The sequence below is a fragment of the Nelusetta ayraudi genome, unplaced genomic scaffold (genome assembly GCF_046127955.1).
Source record: "Nelusetta ayraudi isolate G7.1 ecotype Tasmania unplaced genomic scaffold, CSIRO-AGI_Nayr_v1 ptg000042l, whole genome shotgun sequence".
NCBI lineage: Eukaryota > Metazoa > Chordata > Actinopteri > Tetraodontiformes > Monacanthidae > Nelusetta > Nelusetta ayraudi.
Genome location: NW_027466092.1, coordinates 11291610 through 11315910, shown reverse-complemented (window position 1 = coordinate 11315910; position 24301 = coordinate 11291610). Strand labels below are relative to the sequence as shown.

Genomic DNA, 24301 nt, shown 5'->3' with positions numbered 1-24301 from the left:
GTCATCAGTTTGACTGTATTTTATTGATTTATTTTAACATTTATTCTGGACTTAATGACATTCACTGTCTTGGTTTGTATCGCTTCACGTTCTCTGCTGCTCCGCCGCTTTACTTCTTCTGCGGGTCCGTGGCAACTGCAGGACAACAGAGCCACAAACAATGAACATCAGGTGTGTGAGCACCTATGAAAAAACTCGGGGCCTGAAGGCCTGCACTCAAGGCGTGCCAGACTAACACGGCCCTCATATGTCTCAGCTCATTAGCCGCTCGGCCGCCTCTGTTCCTACCTCTGATGTCCAGCTTGCACTCCACCTCATCCTTGCCCAGCTCGTTGACCGCCATGCAGGAGTATTTGCCTCCGTCGAAGGTGCTCGGCTTGCGAATGTTGAGGGTCAGCACCCCCTGGTTGTTCTGCATCAAGTACTTTGGATCCTCGCCAATAATCATCTTGTTCTTCATCCAGACGATCTTAGGCTGTGCGGAACACATTTACATTGGGGTGAGAGGTGGAGGGGAGGCTGTGTTACATGTTGGATCCTTTTACAGCTTTGATGCTTTTAAGGAGAAGATGAAGGATCTCCCTCTTTGCATTTCTCCTGTTGTTAAGCTAGCATTTCATCAGGTCACGCTACAGTTCCCACCGAGCCGTGTACGTTTGTCGCTACTTGATGTTGACTGTCACGGTGTCAGGAGCAGGTGGGCGGTTACATGATCCCGAGGATGAGGAGAAATTGCATGCTTTAGCGTGATCACATGACCTGCCTGGCCAGCAACCAGGGAGCAGGAGAACATCACACACCGATTGCCGTGTGAAGTCACTTTCTATTTTCAACGACAAGACGCCACCAATTCTGTACACAGCCGAGTTTCTAATAAGCTGACGAGTACAATTATCTCCCAAACATCAAGGAAACATCTTGTCCCTTGTGCTTTGATATACTAAAATTATCTGGTATTTGCTTACGACGAGAGGCATCCTTTGCGGCTGAATTATTCTCTACGGAGTCCTCTAAATAGGTACACGTGCTCACCCTTGGGAATCCTTTGACGGCGCAGCTGATGGCGGTGCTGTAACCCGCCACCACAGATCTGTCCACCAGGGGCTGAGTAAACTTTGGCACACAGGACATGTCCTTCTCCTTGTACTGGTTATCTTTGAGCACCAGGCCTGTGAACAGGTGTGGTGCAAAACACAAACTAAACAATGTGACACATGAAACTATTGGAGTTAGCATGTGCAGCACACCCTGAAAGTAACAGACATATTCACAAACCTGTCTTGGCGATTTTAGCTGTGTTTTTGCCCTGGCACGCCTCATCGCTCGAGCCGCACATGTTCTCGCTGTAGACGCGGAACTTGTACTCGTTGCCCATGATCAGGTCTGACGCCGTGCAGTTTGCCCGTCTGTTGTGCTCATAAACCGTGAACCATTCCTGAGAAGAGAGAAGGATGAAGCGGACACTGAGGACAAAGCATTAAGGATCTTTCAAGACGTTCTAGCCGGCTATCACTTGAAACTTTTCACGCTAGCTGAATATTTTTCTCTGGAAATTTCAGAGGTAGAATCTGAACGATCCAACTGCAAGGTCAGCTGGCAGGATTGTTCTACTGAAGTGCTACTCCAGCATTCTGTCCCTCTTACCATCGTCTTCAAGTCTGCCTTCTGGATGGTATAACCAGTGATCTCAGTGTTGCCATCATCCTTGGGAATATCCCACTCCAGTGCTGCATTGAAGCCCCAGATATCTGTCACCCTCACATTACGAGGAGGTCCCGGTTTTTCTGGAAGGATCACACAAATCAGAAGCTCAGTCACCATAATTGGCTCTCAGGTGAAACAACTGAGTTGCGCCTTACCAATGATCCTGATTTCAATGCTGGCTCTGTCCTCCATGTTTTCAATCTGCAGCACCAGCTCATATTTTCCAGAGTGCTCTCTCTCTGCCGAGCGGATGAAGAGGATGCTGTCCACGTTCGAGTTACGGACATTAACCATCTTGGGGTCAATAGGTTGACCATCCTTGTACCAGGTTGCAACAGGGCGGGGTTTACCCTTTAAGGCAGAGGAAGGATTCATTAAGTCAGCGATTTGTCCGTGGAATGTTTTAACATTACTTCAAAATGATTTGTTGAACACAGAACTCTACTTTAAAAAGGACTCTGTGAATTATGTCATGGTGTTTCTTTGCCCATAAAAGAGAAGCAAAAATAAATACAGTGTTGGATAAAGTCACTAAAAATAAAGAATGTGTGGTTCCATTCTTTTGAGACAAACACTTAGATCTGGTAATACGGATATACCATAATGAAAATCTTAGTGAGATCCCAACTAATCCTTAAAACATAATCGAATTAGCTAACATGATAAAAGTAAAATTCATGGGCTCCTAATTGTCAACAGATGAAGGACAATCTACTTCAGAGCTGTCAGAGAGTCTTGCAAAGTAGGTCATGCAACACATGAAAAGAGGAGCTCTACCATAAATAATGATGTGTTCAAAGAAAGTAGACATAAAACATTAAATGATGCTGCAAGAGGAATTATATGGGTTTTTTTTCCCGATGTTATTTCTTTTAATTTCACAGCAGTAAATACACTTTGATATGTCAATTAATAGGACTTCCCCCTTAGAGATGGAGTGGGATGCCTGATTGTTGTTAAGCAACAAAATGTAGCTCTTACCTTAGACTTACAGTGTTGAAATAATTTCATGACTTGTAACAGGGAGGATGGCAGCCCTGACACAAGGTCACACTTTTGCAAGAACACATATCACTTTCAGTCCACACCTCACACACCAACATCCACAGCTCTTGCCTGGCAGCAAGAGGCCAGTGAGCTACTGTCTTTGTCTATTACTAGTCTCTGTATGTTTGCAATAGAAATTACAAAAAAAAAAAATAGACAGAAGAAGACATTGGAGGAGGAGGTGAGAAGGAGCAAAACAAGAGGCGTATGTTCTCACAAGAGGGTGCTCGGCAGGCAACCAAAGTTTTACACTCCTTCATCAGGCCTGCAGGGGTGCCGTGTCAACGGCAGGGGTGTTATTCTCTCTGTTACAAGTTGATAAATTATAAAAAATAACTATGATCTAAGTTAAGATCTATGATCTTATGGGAGAAAAACAACAGTATTACCTTAAACCCTAATTTTTAATTCATATTTACTGTTAGAAACCCAGATTGCAAAAAGGTCCAAACATTAGATTACATTCATTGTTTTGTTTTTTTAATGATTCCTTTCAGTTTTACAAGTGTTTGAGGTTTGTGTCTAACCTGGAAGGGGATGGTCAGGTTGATCTTATCTCCCACTTTCCTGATGTACTTTGTCCTCAGGTCTCTGGGGAGGCGGATCTTAGGATACTCTAAAGTAGGACAGGTCATCTTGTGAACATACATCACACTTGCGTAGTTTCTGGATTAAAGTTCTAGATGAGAAATGAAAGCTTCGGAGAACAACGTCATGGCTGAGTGTTGCTGTAGCCTTTTAGCCGAGCCAACATGACTCACCCATGATCTCACGAATGGTGACGGGCTGCGCCATCGTGGCAGGGGGACTGCGTCCAGCGATGTTCACTGCCACAACTCTAAAATTAATCTTCTCACCCACGGGGAGGCCGCGCACCACGAAGCCCTGCCGCTCACAGAGATCCTGGTTTGCCACCACCCACTCAGTGTCTAAATTGAAAACACGTGACGTTACAAAAAAAGCAGTTACGAAGTCACGCGGCTAATGCATCGAAACAGAGGAGCATAATGTTTGACTGCACCACCTCCTTCTTTGCAGTATTCAATGACGTAGCCATCCAGGCCTCCGGCTCCGATCTTCTCTGGAGCAAGCCACTTCAGGGTGCAGGTGCTGTCCGTCACATCGTGCACCGACAGACGCGTCGGCTCGCTAGTCGGAGCTGAGGACGACAGAAGGACATATGCAAGACACTGGCTTCCAAAAGAGAAGATGCAGCCGAGGTGGTGGCACTACGTACCAATGGGCATGAAGGGCTTGGAGTTGAGGCTGGGCTGAGACATGCCGATGCTGTTGATGGCAAAGACCCTCATCTCATACAGGACGCCCTCGATCATCCTCTTGGCCTCGTACGTCGTCGACTCGTAGACATCAAAGTTGAGCTTGGTCCACCTGCTGGAGCCTTTCTTCTTCCTCTCCATGAGATAACCTGGCGAAGCAGAGAGAGGTCGTCAGCAGCGGCAGGAGGTAAAGTCCTAGCACATCTTTCTTCATGGGAGTAGAGATGTTGTCTCGCCTTTCAGTGGCGCGCCGCCATCAAATTTGGGGGCCTCCCATGTGATGGTGGCTGTGTCCTCGCCCACTGAGATGCATTTGACGTTCTCAGGAGGATCAGGAACGTCTGAAATGAGTACAGGGGAAAGAAAAGGTAAAACAAGAAAATTCTGCAGAATCCACCCTTGCCAGAGTTTTTCTGGAAGATCTTCGCTCACCTACGATCTTGACAAACAGCATAGCCTTGTCCTCGCCGGCAGGGTTGTTGACACAGATTGTGTAGTTGCCCTCATCCTCCCTCTCGGCACCCTCAATGACGAAGCAGCTCAGGTCCTTCCTGGACTCCACCCTGATGCGGCCCTCCGTGTTGCTGATTACCTAGTGAAGGTGGGATCGCAGGTCCAGTCGAGGTCCAATGAACTCAAGGTAACAGCTGTTTAAGCAGTCTCTTTGTTCATATTTTTTGAAACCTTGAACCTTTTAAGAAGACTAAAGGTATGTGTTTCAGTTGTGATTGCATTGTTTTGTCACATTTAACATGGGCCAATCTGCTTAGACATTAAAAAACAGCTTTCAGCTCTTTTTTTTTTCCGAATTCTGTCATTTTGCTACTAACCCGACGTTCATTGGCCGCGCTGATTGGTCTGAAAACAAATCTAAAGTTATATTTCAGCAATAAGCCAATGAGATGTCAGACGTAAAAACCAATTAACTTAACCTCTAACTGCCGAGAGATTAAAAACAAAGATTCTCAGTGTGTATTCAATCTAATTGGTTCAGTCGAGATACAGGAGAAAACCACATGACATTTCCTCTGCAAAGTAGGATTTTGTATTAAACAGGAACACACGTTACTCTGTGTTTCAGGATCTCACACAGCCGTGCGCATGATCTTCTGTACCTGATCTCCTTTGGACCAGACAACGGTGGGCGCTGGCTCCCCTGTGATCTCCACGTCCAGGCGAAGTTTGTTTCCTGCCACCACGATAATGGTGTTCTGAGAGACCATGTTTCCAGTCGTGTCCAAGTGGATCTTCGGAGGATCTGAAAGAAGTTTAACATAAAAGTAAGACAGAGTTCATGTACGCAAAAGTCGCGACTTCGGGAGACGTATAAAGTTTTAATCGTTCCTGAGCTGGGGACGTTCGGCCCTACCCACCTTGTCTCGGCACGTAGTCGATCTTAATTTCTATTGGGGAGAAGCACAAAGAGTTGCCGACATTAGTCAGTGCTCAGATGATTAATGCGGCCTCGGTTCTGCCTCCGCGCGATTATTCTGTCTTCCTCACCCAAGAAGTTGAGTTTGGCAGAAAGTGACAGAGCGTATCCATCAGGAATAAACGTGTAGTCTCCAGCGTCCTCTGGCTTCACATCATCAATAATCAACCGATGAAACCTGAAAAAGAGAAAACAGGCGGGAGGTGGAGAGATGAGAGTGTAGAGAAAACATCAGCTTGATTTTGAGGGAAGCTTTGTTTTATAGGGAGCAGACAGTCCTTTAACTTAACATTCGAAACTTTAGGAATCATTTCCAAATGTTGATTAAAATGTAATTGCAAATGATGTGTCCATGAGGGGATGACAAAAATTGTTTTCTCCCCCTGGCCGTCCCAAAAACTGTGATAGATGTTCAGGTTTATCTCCACTGAACTCCTGATTCAGATGAATGGTCAATTTACAAGGGATTTCTGGGTGATTCATTGAAAAAACAAAGAAAAACAAAGCAAATTTTAAACTTCAGAAAAACCTGCATAGCTTTTAAACAGTGAAGCTCCATGTGCCAAATCAAGGCTGATGTCTCTCCTGGCTGGTATCTCCAACAATGCTTGTTTATTTTGTGACCCTCAAAGTGATGACCGCTAGATTTCTTTTTTTTTCAAGGAGTGGATTTAAGAAATACATACAAATAATCTGAAAATTTCCAACACAATAAAAGAATTGATGCATACTGAAGGAAATTTTATGGAACCGTTCCGAACAAACTTAATGAGTATTTGTGCTTTGCTGATATTTGTCTTTCATAACACAGAACTATAAGGTTCACAATGTTGTCGGACCTCTTAGTTCCCCTTCTACACCATGACCTATGAAGCTGGTTTCAGTGATTTAAAAAAAATGATCTCAAATCTCATCACAATTTTGTGGAAAATGCCTCATCTAAATTCTCATCTAAATCTCCTGCTTTTGTTGAAAACCTTTTTTTTTTTTTTTAAATATGACTTTTTTTTTTCTAACTATCACCTTCTGGTCAGGAGAAGCAACACTAGATAATGGATGAATGGGTGGATAGATGATGTGAGCATATAAAATGTGGATTTTTTTTCTTGTCCCATACCTTCCAATGTGGGTCATCTTGATGCGCTCGCTCGGCAGGACCTCCACACCATCCTTGAACCACTTCCCTGTGACCTTATCATCAGACACCTCGCACTTGAACATGGCCTGGTCCGTCGCCTTGACTGTCAGATCAGCAATGTCCTGCAGCACCTCCAGCTGTTTTTCTGCCGAAGAGTAGGTGTTGGGGAAAAAAAAAAACACAGGACAAGAGTTCAGGCAGGAGTGCGTGAAAAGCCGAGTCGGGCCGAGGCTCTTGATGGCAACAGCTTGACACCCGCTGCCATCAGCTTCACGTTCGTTTTAGAGCCACTGGACCCTGAGGCTTGTGGTTCAAATCAGCTGCATCCTCAGCACAGAAAAGCAGGCGGCTAAAATGGTAGAAACCCAGACAAAATAAAGCAAATCTAGATTCTCTTTGGACAAAATCATCTGAAGGCACTTCATCCCATTTGAATAATTGTGCACATGAAAATGCATCCCCGTGTTTCCTCAGAAACAGAATGTTTCCCAGTGGTACCTTCCACTTCCAGCTCTCCCTTGGTATGCCCCCCGTTGGTCCACGCATGGTACATTCCGATGTCATCCAGCGTGGCCTCCTGGATGATGAGCGTGTGCTTCTTCCCATCTTTCTTGAAGCGATACTTGGAATCTTTACTGTCTCTGTGGAGCTCAATGTCCTCAAAGAACCTGGTGAGAGGATTTCAGTGCCACATTCTTTTTCAGGCTGGACTCTTTTTTTTTTTTTGCATTTACGTCTTAAAAAGCTAGTCGCTAAATGATGGATTCACTGACCACATGACGTGGGCGCCCTCCTCCGACACCTCGATTTCAAACTCCACCCTCTCTCCAACCACCACGTGATAGTCATCCATGAGCTTGGTGATAGTCACTGGGGGCTCTGGGGACCACAAATAGGCGGACAAGGGCTGAATATGCTGTGCATAATCTTTTACACTTTCACTCAACACAGATAGAGCAAAGGCAATGAGGACGCCGCACCTTTTACGAACACCTCTGTGAAGCACTTGTCCTCGCCGACCACGCACTCGTAGGCGGCGTCATCGGCCAGACTCGTCTTGTTGATGGTGAGCGTTCGGGCGTTCCCGTTGGCCTCTATCACGTACCTTCAGGGACATTAAAGACAATAAGAGTTGGTTTTATTTATTTTATTTAGAATTTGTTATGTTGTTTACCTTTAGCTGTTTTAGTTGTTAATGTGAAAAAAAAAATCCTTTCATAAAATAAGATTTTTTTTTTGTTCATTTCACACATCCATTTTTCACCTGACTCAAAGGTCTTTCTCACACTCAAACTCAGAAACTAGGGGTCTGTAGCCTCAGGGGCTATTCCGCATCATTTAACAGGAGGCATGAGAGGTCTTGGCAGGGCAGAAAGCCCCCGGGCGGCTCTTCGTGACAGGCGAGGACAAAAAAAATAAAACATGTTGATGGGAGTGTCGCTTCGGACTATGACTTTGCGACGCAGATAATTTTAGCTCGGTATTTATAAACCATTCCCCCTTCAAGTCCCTCTGAGCTCAAGGATTAATCCAATTCAGTCTAATTCTGTTTAATTAAGCAAATGGTTTATATTGGGGCTAATGCTGCCTTCAAGTGCTCCTACAAAATATTGTACTTCCCAGATGTAATTATAGCACGGACGCATTTGAGACCTTTGGTTAGGAGAAAGCAGTGCCAAAGAGAAGAAAGTTGGGCAGCGCTGCTGTTGCAGGTCAGCGCATCATAACATTGTGAATGGGAGATTGCTCATTTAGCTAGCTTTGTTGCTGCTGTTGGAATGTTAACATAGTTCAAGTGTCGTATATTTTAGACATTGTAAGACATGACTAATCATCCTAAAAACTCCTTTGCATCTCTAGCTCTTTGTTTATAGGCTCCTGCCGAAACATTCAGAGTTTGTGTCCTCCTACTGCTGAAACCTAAAATATGATCCAATTGCACTTTGTTGAACACACCATAATATATTTTCTTATGTAAAGAATATGGTGCAGAGGCGCCCTCGTCTCTTGGCTTTATTCATCGTCAGTTATAGAAGCTCTTTCCAAACCCCACTTCCCAGATATTGTCGAAAATGTAACAATTTCTTGTGAGTAGTTGGGCCCTGTTCATGTGTCTGTGACTGGGGAATACAAGATTTCTTTAAGGGATGTTAAACCAATGAAAGAGAGCTTAAGGAACAAACACGGGACAGCGTGTTGAAGTGTAGCGAGTGTCTTTGTGCGTTTGAGCACGTACTTGGCTGAAGGCTTGATCTCCTGGCCGTTCTTCAGCCATTTGACTTGCACGTTGGGGTCGACCACCTCGCAACGCAGGACTATCCTTTTGCCCTTCTCCACTGAGTAGCAGGACTCGAGCCTCTTCAGGAAAGCTGCAGGGGAAAAAAAACATCCCTCGTGTACATCACAACCTCCTTGTTCATCTCCTCTGTTCCTCTCAGGCTTGACCCAACTCACCCTCGCTGTGCTTGGGCTCAACAACCTTCATCTTCTTCAGACGTTTGAGCATGCCCCTCAGGTCGGTGATGCCATACTCAAAGGCGATTTTCTCGTATTCACTGGGATGGGCACTTTTAAGCAACTCCCACACGTCAATTTGTGGCTCCTCTTTCTGGGGCCTCTTCCTGTAAGTCAAATTGTAGTGGGTAGCTTGTGTAGCCCAGGTAAAAATGTTCATAAATGGATGAATATAAGGGAAAAGGGAAGAGATGGCGTAAAAGGGGTTAAAATGTTCAAATGCATGTATCTTTGTGGTATCTTTCTAGAGAAATGCTAGGCACAGAGGTTGTACCAGCTAGGCCTTCTCTGCTGGCCTAAACACACTTAGAAAAATAAATTTTCCCGTAAATATGATAATTAACTTATTCTCTATAGTCTGTTCTTTTTACATCATATAATATCCACTTGGTTACATTGCTTCCATTGTCATATTTTACTGTAGAGTTTTTATGCAATCATATTTCAGCTAACATGTGTTGCCAGGTTCCAGGAAAAAAAAAGTGGAGGAAAAGTTTGCTATTAAAACTTGGATTTATGGCAAGTTAGGACATTTCAGGGAGTTGCAAACTGAAACGTCTGCCCGTCGTTTTCCGAACAGTTACTCAAAAGGCCACTCGTTGTCCAAGCGAGTGGCCAAATAGTGGTGGACAGGTGGCAAGCAGCTGTTAGCTAACCCAGCTAACCCCACAAGCTTGGCCTGGACATATTCCGACCTGAGTAGAAGGATTGCCGGAGCCATTATGGAATTTCAGAGTTCCTCTGGCTTTATGGAATTCACCCAAACTCCACTGTGAGTGTGCTCTACTCCTACCGCCACCTTCTGGACAGAATCTCGGGAGGACATCATAAGGTTTTGGTAATGAAGTGACCACTGTGTTTTGTGTCCCCACAAACACAAGCAGCGGTCCAGGCCGGCCTCTGTTTATTTGATTATAGATACGGTTATTTGGGCTTGATTGTTAACATTTGAGTTTGTTTTAGAAAAAAAAAGGTGTTGGAAACTGAACATGTGAAAACAAAAACAAAAAGCGCACTGGTACTATTTTTATGTTTCCTCAAACCTAAGTATTTGTATTTATGATATTTGCAGGTTAAAGGGTCAGGCCTCTTAACTATTTTTTTTAAAGGTGGTCTTTTAGTATTTTAACTATATCTGACCAGACAGAGATTGTCTGGAAGAAAGACAAAATGTTTATAATATCCAAAGGAAAACGTAGGCCGTCATCTGCATGTATTGAAAGTAGACGTGTTACATTTAACACAAAAGAAGAAAAAAAAGATAGCATATCAGATATCTCACTTTTTTGCGGCTTTGAGCAGAGCGCTGAAGTCCAGATCTCCGTCGTCCTCTCCAGCATCCCTGTGTGCGGAAACGGAAGAAACGGTGACCACAATCAACAGCGTCTAATTAATAGGAGCCCTATCACGGCCATTTCCAGAACCAAAAAATTAATTTTGGTGGACTACGCCCATCAATAAAGAAGGTTTGTTTAGTCAAAAACTGCTGTTTGAGCTGTACAGTTACAAGAATTTATCTTACTCCTCTCAGCCTGAAGATGCTCTCTTCCCCCCTCTCCTACCAGCTCCATGCAGTGAAATCTCACCCACATTAATAAAAAAGAATTATAAAAAGTCCAGATAGGTGTTACTATGATAATCAGGTCGGTTTGTGACATAGAAAGTTATACATAAAAAAATGAAATCTTCTTGTTTCATGGGAAAAGACGGCCCATCTAGAAACGCGCAAGCTGTCATTTTTTTGTACTTGGTGTGCTAGTTTGCACACAATGCCAGTAACGCAAAAAGACAACGTTAAACTATAAATTTCTTTCATGCATATTTTCATGGCCCCTTTATCGTAACACTTCACACCACCTCCGCTGCACTTACGCCCTCTTGAAAGCAGACAGAATATCAGTTTGCTCCCCCTGTTGCGCGGCTGTAACGAGAGAAGCAGGACATTAGGATCCCCATCGTGTCGACGCCGTGCATGGAATCCCGGGGGTCTGTGGCCAGGGGGGACCGTAGTTTTTTTCCCACTCACTCACCCTCCACTGAGATCTCGAAGGTGGAGCTGTCACACTTGTCCTTGGCCGTCACCTCACACCTGTAGCTGCCAGCATCTCCCGCGACCACTTTTATGACCTTCATCTCGTAGGTGTAGACCTTTGGGGGGGATTAAACACCACCTGATTACCCTTGTCAGAGGTGGAGCAAAGTGACAGGACAGGCTTTTTTTGAACGTTGTGGGCACCTTAGTGTTGCGGTCGTAGGTCTCTTTGAACTGCATGTGCTTGCCGGCCTTGCTGCCCAGGTCCAGCCACTTGCCCTTCAGCCACTTCATGGTGGGCTTCCTGGTCAGGGTGGAGGAGTCCACCTTGGCGATGAAGGTGACGTCGGTTCCTGCAACAAATGGCCAAAGACACCCAACGTCACACCTTGGGGGTAGTCTGTTAAATAGTGCTTATAGGGCTGAGAGGTGTGGCGAGTCACTTGACAGCCCGTCATTTCTGACCTGCCACGGCCACCACATTTTCTGGCGGCTTCTCCACAAAGAGCCCAGTGAGCTCAGTGGAAATGGGCTCTGAAAGAAGCAGAGAGGTTGTTATTACGCCTGCTCCTCTCGCTTCATCATCTATTTTTAGTGAGGAAGACAAGCGCCGGTATAAAAAAAGAGGGTGGAAGGGAGCTGGATGTGTTTCAAGTGTGCAGGGTGTAAAAGAAAAAAACTGCAAAGGACACGTTTAAATACTGGGAGAGATTCACCCGCACACCTGCACACATGGGGGGGACATTGTGAGACAGAATAGATGTTAAGCCATGAACCAAACCAGACAAAACATTTACAATGTTTTTTTTTCTGCAACCATGTTTACACTTTACATGTATACACATACAATCCTTGTTGCATTCACTGTTTTTATTGTCATTTTTATTTAGTAAACACGATGACGATAAAGACAACATAAACATATCTATGGTATTAAAATTTGTATGTGACAGTTACTTAAAGTTTAAACATAAAATCGTTAATTTAAAGGCCCAGTGTGTGAGAATTTAACAGTGTCTAGTGGTCAGACAGCATATTGCAAAAAAAGTGTGGTAATGTTAATCTATGTATTCTGACATATTCACAGGATCTCACATAATTCTTTTTCCAGCTGTGATGTCGCAGTAAACTCACTAAACTGAAGCACATTTGTGTTCTGGGATTACTTCAGATACATGGTGGTGCAAGATGACCCTGATTATTCTTATTATTGTCAGCTAAGTAAAACAGGTTATTTTCAGTGACACTGACATACATATATTCAGACCGTTCATGCTCAAAAATAATGAGTTATTGATCTTAATTTGTTGAACCGGGTTCTGGGCTCGGTACAGTCCAACTGAAGAACCATAAGATGCCGCGTTGTGAAAATACATTTTAGCAAACTTAAGACAAGTAAACACTTAAGGGGTAGATCCTCAAAGAAGGGCGCGCAGCGGTAAGATGCGGCGAGATTGCGGCTGCAATCTGCGCCACAGATGCGGGGATCCACAAAGGTTTTTGCGCGAATGACATGCAGGCGCAAACACGCCCACGAATGCGGTACCTGAAACAGGTGCGAATGTTGCGGTCTGGCAACCTGAGAGCAGTTTGCGCCAAAGGTTGTTGGTGAGTGCGTGTGTTTGACAGTGAAACTCTGCTAGGATAAAGGCGCTCCTGTGCTCCTGGCATTGCGATGCCTCCTCCGTCTACCAGACTGCTGTCATAATGGAAAGAAAGTCAAGACGCAAGACGCGTTAGTCACCAACACCTGAGGACCATTTGTATTTTTCATAGCCTATCTAAAATATTGGCGTATATACTGTAGTCTGTGTCTATCTATATATAAGATTTGGGGAGCCATATACATATATATTTCAGGCTTTTCAGAGAGGAAAGTTTCACTCAGAAGCCAGAAACACTTGGACAGACAGAAGCTGCGCCTGGTTTTGGCTTGCGGTGTTTGCGTCTGTCAAACTGCCAAACTCTTTGTGGATCTGCCGCTGTTTGAATGAGGCATATTTGCATAGAAGGGGGTGTCATTTAGCGTGTTCTGACTCATTTAAATACATTCAAATGAGTCTGCCGCAACCCTGCCGCTACTTGCGCCTCAGCGCATTTTGCGCCGATTTTCACGTTTGCGTCCCCTCTGTGGATCGGAATCACCATTTTTGGCGCTATTTACACTGATTTTCTGGGGCAAAAGCTGCGCAAACGCTTTGTGGATCTACCCCTGAGTCGGTACAAACTCATTTTAGAAGAAGAAAAAAAAATCCACTGGCAAATGAACAAACTTGATATTAGACATTTAAAGTTTCAGGGCAAAAGTCATCATGGGAAGCAAACCTTGCAATGGCAACTTATACATTTTAAGGGTTCTTTTAAAAACAGTCCCAGCTGAGATCTGGTCCTAGATTCATGCATCAGGAACACACGGGATGCTTTGAAGAATTCCGCACTGTGAAGAACCTTCTTATCCTCACTGACAAGGTTCCATATCGTCACCCTATTAAAATAATGGCCTCAGTCATTTCTTTGAAGTCTTTGGGAAAACACAAAAAGAGATGGCCGGCATTATCAAGAGATGATTTAAGCCTAAAACTCATTTTCCTCAAAAAAATGACTTAGGCCATTATTTTAATAGGGTGACGATATGCTTAACGTATGGAACGATTGTCATGGCAAGTCAGTAAAAAACAAAAAAACAAAAAACAAAAAAACAAAACCCTCCATATTCAACAACAATTACAGAACCGTTATTCTGTAGAACTGTAACAGTGACACAGCACACAATATAATGCAATGAAATCGTAATGAACACATGGACATACCGTAAGATCATTAATGTTATTAACGTATCAGGGATGGATGACATGTGTTGATTGCATTTTCCATTCCGAAGTTCGTACACGCACAATGAGATCACCCCGATTACCTCCTTTTTGGACTGATATTTTGAAGCTAATACGTTGTAGTGGCTATTCAAAAAAAAAAAAAAAAATAGCAGTACATTAGGTTTTTCTGGAAGATGTGTGCAAGGTTTCATCTAGCATTTGGAGGTAATAACAGTGCACAATCTCCAAAAACAGTCTGCAGTTGGCCAAGTGATGATAACAGTGCCCCAACTCCTCACGCACGCTAGCACCCGCCGCTGGCTACAGCCTGGAACAGCCGTGGCATGATAAGCCCTTCCCACACAGACACTCCAGTTTAATTAACACACTGACGGTGAAGTCAGAGCGACAGAACTCTGGTTCTGGAGTGCAACAAATATTAACATCTCGCAAATAAAACAAAAAACAAACATGCACAGCAGATAAATAAAGATAAGAAGGATCCTTGATCCTTCTTATCTTGATTCCAGCTTGGAAGTGTTGTGCATTCAAAGATACTTTTCTGAAGACGCTGGTTGTAAGCAGTGGGTATTTGACTTTCTGTTGTTGTTTTTCTATGGTCTCCAACCAGTCTGCCCTTTCCGACCTCTGACCCCTGACATCAACGAGGCATTTTCCTGAACGCAGCTGTCGTTCACTGGATATTTCCTCTGTTTAGGACCATTCTCTGTGCGCCCTAAAGATGCTTGTGCTCTGATGAAAATCCCAGTAGATCAGCAGTAGGTCGTGAAACACTCCGACCTGGAGCTCATCTGGCACCAAAAACCATGTTCACCACCTTCACTTCACTTCCTCACGTACTCTTTCTTCCTCATTCCGATAAGTTTGAAGTCCACGTTGACATGACTAATTGCATTTAATTGCTACCATGCAATTAGCTGATGTTTTGTTTTTTTTCCCAAGCAAAAAATTCAACAGGTGCGCTTAATAAAGTGGTCTGCAAGTTTAAATCAACCAACCAACTCACAAGTTCAGCAGGCGACCAAGCCGTCACCCATATCTAAAAACCAGTAGATTTGTCTTTCAAAGCCAGTGACTGCTTGGATTTCAACTTGAAGATTCGCCGCCTTCCTTCTCTTTCAAACACCGCCCTCTTTCCTATCCGCTTATGAAAAGGGGGGGGGGGGGGGGGGACGCATGACTGAAACAGAAAACCCGTCACTAAATGGCCAATTAGTCCCTACTGTGCCTTGTCCCCATGGTAAAAACAGGCTTTTGATGGTGGCCGTTCTAAACAAGGCAGCGTGCCGGCCAAGGAGACGCGCACCTCCTCAGGTTTCCCCTGGAACTTTCCTCAGCAGCTGTCACTGGATTAGAGCCTGTTTGTCGGGCCGCGCTACCGGCGGGCTGCCACGTTGACATGTCAGTCATCAATCGTCACCGGCGGACCTGCTCGCTGCAGGACTAAACATGGCAGATGCTTCAGTAATAGCCCCCCATTTCTCCACCCCCATTGCTTTTTTTTCTCTCTGCTCTTTCTTTTCCTACTATCATGTGTCGTTCTCACGCCCAGCCACAGGCGCAGGCTTGAAGGATGGCAGGATGTTGTGCTCATAAATGCTAAGAAAAGGAGAAGACATGACAGCGTTGTAAGCCCACCCCCCCCAAACCCCCGCTTCCGCTCCCTTGAAGAATTTATGGATCTAACAAACAGGGGCAGCGACTAAACTTAACATTTAACGGTCTGGGCTCGGCTCCTCGGATGCCGTCTTCACCGAGCAGACCATATCTGAAGACAGTGTTTCAGCCCTGTGTTCTAATCCCCCCCGAGATAGAAGCAGGGTCAGGGCAGAAGCATTCACACCATGTTGGAAGGAAGGAATGCCCTCTGCGTGCCCTTAAATTAATAAACAACCCAAAAAAACCATCATCCAATTCATGTCACACGAAGCCAAATAGACGTTTGGCCTTTACATGTGAGAATTTTCTTGTAGATGCTGGAAAAGCACTATTTGAAGCAGGGGCTGTCAAGCTTATTTTCACCGGAGCTCACATCATCACACACAAATGTGCATTTGTGTGGGTGTAAAAGCATATGTTGGCACAGAGTTCTGTGTTGGTATAACATTAATCTCTTTTCATTTATCCGGTTAAGAAAACCAAATAACTTTCAAGTGAGCAACAAAGTTATTACATGAACTTTGTTCCAAATTTAAATTAAATTTCCATCACAACTTTTCTCATGGACATTTTGGGATATTTAACTCCGATTAAAACAAAAAAAAAAACAAACCCTAGAACCTACGGAATCTAGTGGTCGTCTACAAAAAAATAAAATTATTCACAATGCATTGTGGGAGATAAAGTTTATGGTCAATTAATTTAAAGTCAAGCGGCACTGGCTTTGAGTTCGGGCATGAACAGAAAGTGAAGTTGTGGTGGATGCTGGAGCAGATATCTAAAGGTCTTCCTGCAGCTTTTTGCTCCTTACAGTAGAGCAACACACTGAACTACATCTCGGGGCCTCGACTCTTCTGTTAACATCCATTACGCTGCACTAATTATGTCCAGAAAGGACTCTACTGTGTTTCAAAGACGTTACACCGGTCTTTTTTTCTCGTCTTAATGAAGATACAGTCTCCGGACTTTTACCCAGTGCATTAGCAACGGCTTAAAGGTCAACTAGCAAAGCCTTGTTTGCCCAAAGAGGCCCCGATGATTTATTACGCTGCGGCTGGCGGGAGGACGGCTTCGCTGACTCGACAGCGGAGGGCAGAAAATCTGATTTAACACCCGTTCAAAGAGGCGAAAGACAAAGGTTCCTCTTGTAGCGTCTGGGATTATTATTAAAATGTCACTGCGTCAGATGGCACTTGCTCTTTTTTTTGTCTGTGTGCCAGTGCCTGTGTGTCATATTTTTGTGGTGGCAACAGCTGCTATTGTTTCAACATGGCAAGGCTGCAAAAGAAAAAAAAAAAAAAAAAAGCACAGCTGTGGTACCATCCTCTCATTGTTTAAATTGCCCAAGGGACGACGGCGAGCTGGTATCAAAGTTCACAGATGGATTGGCTGACACCCCTCGCAGCGAGACACGCGTTTTGGGGAAATTGCTGGGAGAGCATAACCGGCCCAGTCGGCCAGTCAGGTGTCCGGCCTGGTTGGAGGTTAAGGACACAGCGGGGGGGCGTTAGGGTGGGGTTAGCGTTAGCGCACTTAGCCAACTGCAAGGCTTCGCCCTGTAACGTCGCAGAGCGGCTGGGATCCGGATCATCCCGAGCGTGTCTGCTAGAGCCGTGAACTCCGAGGGAGGATTTCCAGCCGGGATATTCTCGGGGCTCTCCAAGATGTAAGAGCCGGAGCGAGCTGAGCCACTTTGCATACTTGTTTTACTTTTTTTCCTCTTTAAATATATCTCAGCTCTTGCCAAATAGCTGCGCGGCAAAGACGGCGAGGGAGCGATTCCACCGTGGCCAGATAAAGCGACGCTGAGTGATGAGAGTTTTTTAGCTGGAGGAACGCGTTAGCGTGCTCTGAGGGGGGGAAACTAACACACCCCATTATCACAGACACGCCAAACAAGGCCTGCATTCATTAGGCTCACTGAACTCTTCACGCCTTTATTTCAGTCCTAACGGAGGTAATCGACATAATTACGCAAAAAAAAAAAAACAGAACCAAGGCCATCAGCACTCCCACCAAACCCCCCCCCCCCCCCCTCCCCCCATCAGTGACACGGGGATAAAATCAACACCCAACGTGACAGAAGGCGTGAGCAAGACATGGACAGGCGTTGCTCTTTTCTTACCATCCCCATCATCCTCTGCATCTGCTGCAGACAAGGAAGCAAATGTGACTGAAGAAAAAGCAGCTCAAAAAGCAAAAGCACATTGTTGCGCATAGAAAAAAAAAATGAAGATATAGATTTTTGCGAGAGCGAGATCAGCAGGCCGTGCAGACAGGAGAGCAAGAAGACGTTTTGCACGAAAGCAGCTCCGTGTCAGTGCATGCAGGATGCTGAAAGGCGCTGAAGGTACAAACACAGAGCAAAAATCGCACATGAACACGGCCTGTGATTGTATACTGTCTTACTGTAACTGCAAATGGAAAAGTAAATGTGTGCACATCCGTTCGAGCAGAAACTCAGACACCAACAGTTTCAATACAGTATATGTTGCTATACTGTCAGAGAAAACAACAAACCCAAAAACATCACAGAACAAAGTTGCAAAACTACAAACCATATAACTGTTGCATGTATTTTTGGCCTTTTACAAAAATACACCCTCATCGTTGTTATGCAGCTCAGCTAAGAATAACCTGAAATCTCATGCAATACGCATATGATCTTCACACTGTTTTTTCTCTCCCATGTATGCACACGAGTGTGAATACATTGGTGGGATTAGACCAACAAATGCGTTTCCACGCTTGCAGGATTCTTCCTTACCTCCGTCTGCTGGGAACGGATCTGAGAAAAACGGATAAAAGTCAGCTTATTTTCCCAACTGACACTGTTCATGGGTGTTGCATTTAGTTGGGATTTAGTAATCGGGGGATAAAAGTTAGATGAAAAAGTATGATCCCCCTAAAAAAAAAAACAGGCCACGGATTAGATTACTATAAAATCTCTCAATACAAGTCAGCGGATACAGAAAGATGAGGATTTTACTTTTGCAAAAGGCAAAACATCTTTCCAAGTCATCCAAAATCACAAACACTGAAAAACGTAGGGGGGTTTCTCACAATTCCCATGTCTGTAGTGATAGAACATGGAAACGGGCATTAAAGGAAGAAAAAACAGCATTCGGTTGCAGTCTTTCCATTCAGTGTTTGTTAAAATTCATGTACTAGTCTTGTCCGCCATTCCACACGAGGTTTGTTTCTTCACGGTGCACAAGTCCAACGAGTTGACAAAAGCAAAGACAACAATGAATCACTCAGAGAGGAGACGAGTTTGTGACCCCATGTGACCGACCCCATATGACCGTCATCAACACACAAACACAGCCGCCTCCAGTGTCCCATATAATACCTAGTCTCACATCTAGAATATCAATCCTGAACTCTGACGGGGAAGCATCTCATGATGAATTATTAGCGATGCCCCTCTTTAAAATGTCAGGATATCGGATCCTCATCATATTTGATTTTCTGATATTCAAATTTCAGTCATACTACAAAACAAGTCTGCAAACGAGTCACTGAGAGCGCTGTGTGAGAGTGACACCACATTAGACCACATAGTCCTCTTATTGTGTTCAAGGACCAGAAGTAAAATCATTTCTCTTCAGTGCGTACGTGTTGCAATGACTGTTGTTTGTAGCTGCTTCTGAGAGCTAGCGGCTAACGCTCACTCCCCAGGGTAGGACGCTAACTTTGCTCTTGCTTAGACTGACGTTTTGTTCTACCATCCATGTGTTTGGAAGGAGAGGTGATCTTAGAGGGCGGGGCTAAAACCTGAATAACCTGGGAGAGGTATCAGTGCCCTTTGTGACGTCACAAAGAGGTGGTTTCCAGAGTAGCTAGTGAGTTCTAGCACAGATTTTCTTTAAACAGTGCAAGCAAAACAAGTGAGTGATGGACTTTTCCCATTTCTGGCGGGAGACTGGAGGCGTGTTGTTGGAAAAACATCGGTAGATTTCATTTGTATAATGTGGGACCTTTCAAAACACACACACACGCCCATATGCACACAAACACAGTCTCAGATATGATGTGTGACGCATGGCTCTAGCTACGAAATGCAAATTGCTGCGGTAATGTGTGTTATCCCTCTTCAGTGACCCTCTGTGTCACCTCACATGACATGACGACTTATGGACCGCTGCCATTGGCAACGGACAATTCCCGAAAAAAAAAAGCACTTGTTGTGTGTGTTTTTATTAGACAATGCATTGTGTAACACTCCACGCCACATCGTAACACTGGGGTGAATGCATCAGATCAATCAGAGGCAAGTGGGAGAGGGAAGGCGGTGGGGGATAATGAAGACGAGCGTCCCTCACCGTCGTCCATCAGCTCCTCGGGGGCTAAAATTAGCAGATTTCTGTTAGACATCGCAATTTGAAAAGTAAAACCACGGCAGTCCGCTTCACAACACATTCATCCTACACGCGACGACAGCTGAGCTGACAGATTTTATCACCGCGACACTTTGAATGCAGGCCAGTATCACATGAGCACAGAAAGAGAAAGAGCTTGTGTAAATTTAATTTCTGGTCCCCTGTCCTCCTCCCACCCCCAGTTAGTGTCCTCACATCTTTCACACCTCGGGTAATCAGATCGTGTGCTGCATCTAAGTAGATTAAAAGTGCCTGGAGGTTGGAAAAAATAAAATAAAAGACAATATAGAACATGGATTGGGGGCAAACGTAAATAAAACAGAGGCGACAGCCTGGGCAATAAATAAAAGAATTCTGGAAGGAGCAGGGAGCCGGGCACCCCGTCTCCGACAAGGCGCAGCTTTGACGTGATATGTGAACAAAAGTGAAAATGTGAGAGCTATAATCAAGTGGCCGTGTGATAATGCAAGACACACAAAAGGTCAGGAAGTGGACTTACCCTCCCCCTCTGGTTTAGCTGAGAAATGGAAACAGGATGAGAAGAGGATTAGAAACATGCCTCAGACTGTATCCCCTCTCTGCCCCCCCAAACCTCCAACCCCCCACACACACACACACACACAAACTGACAACATCACACCTCCGACAACGGTGGCGACGCTTGTCCAAAATACACACTGTCCCTCAGATTGAAAAAAAAACAACCCTGTTTGCAATGTTGGAGCAGCCGATTGTCACATGGTGATGGACGGCCAGCGGCAGTTATCCGATTTCCAAGAAGTGGGGGGGATTAAAGTGATATCACTATATTATGTCTCTTAAATACTTGGAGGTAAAGGCACACCCCCTGTCAAACGGCCTCCTTTGATGTGCGACCTCTTGGCGCAGACTGAGCGAAAAGCGACACCCCAGAAATCTGCCATGTGGTTTCCTCTGATTGGTGAGGTGCATTTGGTAAAGTCCTTTGTCATTTGTTTTCCAGTCAGGTGTAATTGTTGCCACCGCTGGACTTCAAGGTTTTGCCTTAAGGGAATTCTCCACCGAAATAGCTGCAAGGGGGGGAAAGAAGCGCACCCCAACTCCTCATGTGTCCCTCTGAGGAGGTGGAGGAGGAGGAGGGGTCACTGGAGTGACTGGTAAAGGCCACGCCGGGTGTCTTGTGACCTCCCTGAAGACGCGCCACGCTCTCCCAGGATGAGCGCACTCTTCTCGAATAGACGGAGCCACATGACCTCGCTCACCCCACCGTCCCGTTTGGTCATAGACCTCACAGTGAAAAAAACAGGTGGAATTGCCTGGTGTTCGCATTTTGGTCTCGGAGACGCCCATATTCTGCATTATTTGGGCTGCCTGCGCGCTTAAAAAGCTTCAGGGTACGACAGGCCGCGCTGACTCGGATGCTCACACCAACAGGTGTCCGATCTAATTTGGATTACATGTAATGCTAAACCTGAGTTTGGATTCAACTATGTTAATCCCAGGGCTCTGTTTATGCAACGCCTTGAATACGATTGGAGGCTTAAAGATGCAGCGGCGGCCTGCAAAGAAGCAGGTCACTTATTTAAGTCTATTTAAGAAAAACAGCCGGGGAACCGCATAGCGCTCTAATGAAAGTGATTTTTAGCTTGGAAGTGTCTTTACAATAGCTTTCGATTGGTAAGCTTCAGTTTGCCTAACCTGCCAACTGCCTACAAAGCACATAGTATATGAAAAAAAATACTTTTCAATTGAACGGTTTTTAAAAAATATATTTTACCTTGCTGCAATTTATTTACAAAATTGATTGATGGCCTCGCTTCAACTTTTTTTCAAGTTTAGTTATCTTTGCCATAATGAGTTTGTCAGTTTCTCTGCAGAGAAACTGCTGCAGACCTTTGACCCCCACTCTATCTGCCTGTTTGTTTTTCCATCTTTATCTTCTGACAGCATGATTTACAGCCAGTGTAAAGAAGGAGGACAGACAGACAGGTATTGGATGACACGGCTCAACGACCAAAACCTCGAAACCTCTGCGGATCTCCGAGCGGCTGCAGCTTTTATCCCAGAGACACGCGAAAACAAATCTGCCTCAAGCCGGCTGGCGCAAACAGCAAAGATGTTTGTGGAGCCGACCGATGCGATTGGAATTACGCAAAGGAATCTTTGCAATGACTTTTCTTCCTTTTTAAATGGTTACATAAATTCGACTTTTGAGTTGGTTTTTGGAGCTTTTTTTTTTTTTTTTTTTTTTTTTGACTGTGCCACAAAATGACGAATCATCTCGTCGTGTCACTCTGTTTATGCTGGAGGAATATGACAACGTTCTGCCCGGGGCTCACTCAGCCTGTCTGTCAACACGATGAAAGACGCGCCGCCTATAATTTACTGCCAGACTGTTAAAAAAAAAAAAAAAACAGCCCCGTGTTTGATTCACTACATTAGGAAGCTGTATCACTTTCGGAGCAATAGCACAAGGTGCGGCCCACCGCTGGCTGAGTGGACGACTCTCTCGATGAAAGTGGGGGATAACATGATGATTTACATGAGCCGGTGCGGATGGGGATGGGGCGAGGTGGAGGGGGTGTCGTGGTAGGGGGGGTTGGGGGGGTGGTGGTGGGTGCAAACGGTTTCAGCAAAATCCGATACGCATGGGTGTGTGAAACTCTTTGGACTTACAGGGGAATTAGAAAAGGTCAGGGGTTATTTTTGGCTGTTTAGCTGAGGGCACAATCGGGCTGCTTAGTGAGGCGGCACAGAGAGAGAGCGGTCTCTGGCTAATGGCTCGCACGACTTCTTGATAAAACCAGGGAGGTCGCGTCGTGTGTGAGTGGCATGGATTTGCATACATTTCACTGGAATCCCCCTCCTCCGCCCCCTTTCTCCAAGAGCATTACCTTTCTCCAAGGTGAAGGTACCTGAGGGGTTACCGGGGTCATTAATATGCTAATTAGCACCGAGACATGTGACCTCGAGGCTGGAAGCTTCGCAGCTTCGTTTGGCTTGGAACGACGACGCAGAGAGACGTTGTACACGTAACCCGGCTAATATCTCAGGCTGTATATGGTGCATACAAAGAGAGCTGGTTATGCTCCCCACCCACCCATAAATGAAAAAAGTAGTGGCTCGTGCAGACCTCGGGAAACCTTTTGGCCACCGGGAGGCTGCGGCGGTGGGGTTAAATAATGCGAAGCTCACGTCAGACGAGACGCGCTAACAAGTCTGACAAAGCCTTTAGCGTTCTGTGGTGTGGAGCAGGAAGTGCACTGAGCCGGGAGTCTGATGGGCTCAACATTCTCACCGCAGCACTCCCAAAAACTCCATCCGGCTGACTCGCGGCCAGCGAGGCTCTTCTACGGCCGCCATCGGCTCGACGATTCAGATCGGCAGAGCGTCGGTGGGGTCGGGAGGGGCGTATGGGGGCGGGGTGTTTGGCAGGCGGGGCCGAAGGGAGGCCGAGCCGCTGGGCAAAGGTGAAGGACAGCAGATGAGTTTTTCCAGTGCCGGAGGTCGATATGAAACCTTGGAGCGAGTGCAGGGAATTGTTCTGATATAAAAGAGCCTTGTCTGGCGCTCTTTTTCCTTCCCCCTGGTGCACACGGAGCGAGGTCAGCTGCAGAAACATAAGCCGGCTCCGCATATAGCGGCGACACGTGGCGTCGCTGCAGCAGGATGCAGCCGTGACCCGGCGTGGCTGCTTTACAGTCAGAGGCCTTCGTGTAAAGTCAGCAGGGCTGCGCCCTCAGTAACACTGTGACCCCGACGATGATGACGATGACAGCGGCAATGATGATGATGGGGATGATGTCATGTTCCAAGTTCCTCAGCTCAGATCAGGACTGAGTGCGTCTCCAGATTAGGAACGTATGAATGCGATTGTGTTCTGTTTTGGTAACATTTCACTGTGTCCCGTTACAGCTGTGGATTTATTGTTTTGTTTTGTCATTTTTTGTTTTGTTTTTTCCACCCGAATCTTTGTTTGTTTCTTTCTTGTAGCCTCTCGGCGGTAAAACGGCTACAGCGAGTCGGACAAAGTTACACTGGAGAGTCGAAAAAGCCCCTGAAGCTTTTCTGCTGTTTGGAGGCACTGCTTTGAAAGCCAGCAGTCAGAGCTTTACAACAAAACAGCCTTAAAAAAAAAGAACAAAAAAACAAGGTTTTCCAACATCGGATCGACTCAGTTGGGTTTTTTTTTTCATGTCATTTTGTTATTTTTATTCTACTTTTTTTTAAAAAAAAGAAAAAAAAAATCATTCTGGCTCTGGTCGCTTTCTGTCAGTGTGTGTCTGCTCTGCTGCTGCTGTTG

The 24301-nt window shown here is 45.2% G+C and overlaps 1 protein-coding gene across 1 annotated transcript; it reads right to left on the bottom strand.

Annotated features, from left to right (window-relative positions):
- Positions 1–4: 4 nt before the first annotated feature.
- LOC142893632 (myosin-binding protein C, fast-type-like) lies at positions 5–20031 on the bottom strand. The gene is made up of 28 exons (XM_076034417.1): positions 19963–20031; positions 18384–18425; positions 11610–11678; positions 11349–11497; positions 11143–11260; positions 10985–11033; positions 10395–10454; positions 9053–9219; positions 8835–8967; positions 7579–7703; positions 7372–7477; positions 7097–7266; positions 6578–6743; positions 5532–5638; positions 5402–5431; positions 5144–5286; positions 4461–4620; positions 4265–4369; positions 3989–4177; positions 3776–3910; positions 3513–3680; positions 3279–3367; positions 1860–2055; positions 1645–1784; positions 1276–1435; positions 1033–1169; positions 289–475; positions 5–135 (listed from the first exon to the last, which is right to left on the bottom strand). Exons 1-28 carry the CDS (start codon positions 20012–20014, stop codon positions 110–112), a joined length of 3378 nt encoding a protein of 1125 aa, XP_075890532.1. The 5' UTR covers positions 20015–20031; the 3' UTR covers positions 5–109.
- Positions 20032–24301: the final 4270 nt, after the last annotated feature.

Bases quoted from the DNA above. Each gene is read 5' to 3' on its own strand.
- LOC142893632 (XM_076034417.1), bottom strand. From the start codon at position 20,014: ATGTCTAACAGAAATCTGCTAATTTTAGCCCCCGAGGAGCTGATGGAC. The intron at 11,261-11,348 runs GTGCCCACAACG...TCCCCCCCAAAG, and splicing joins CCTACGACCGCAACACTAAG to GTCTACACCTACGAGATGAA. The intron at 7,267-7,371 runs GTCAGTGAATCC...TCCTCTCACCAG, and splicing joins GAGGGCGCCCACGTCATGTG to GTTCTTTGAGGACATTGAGC.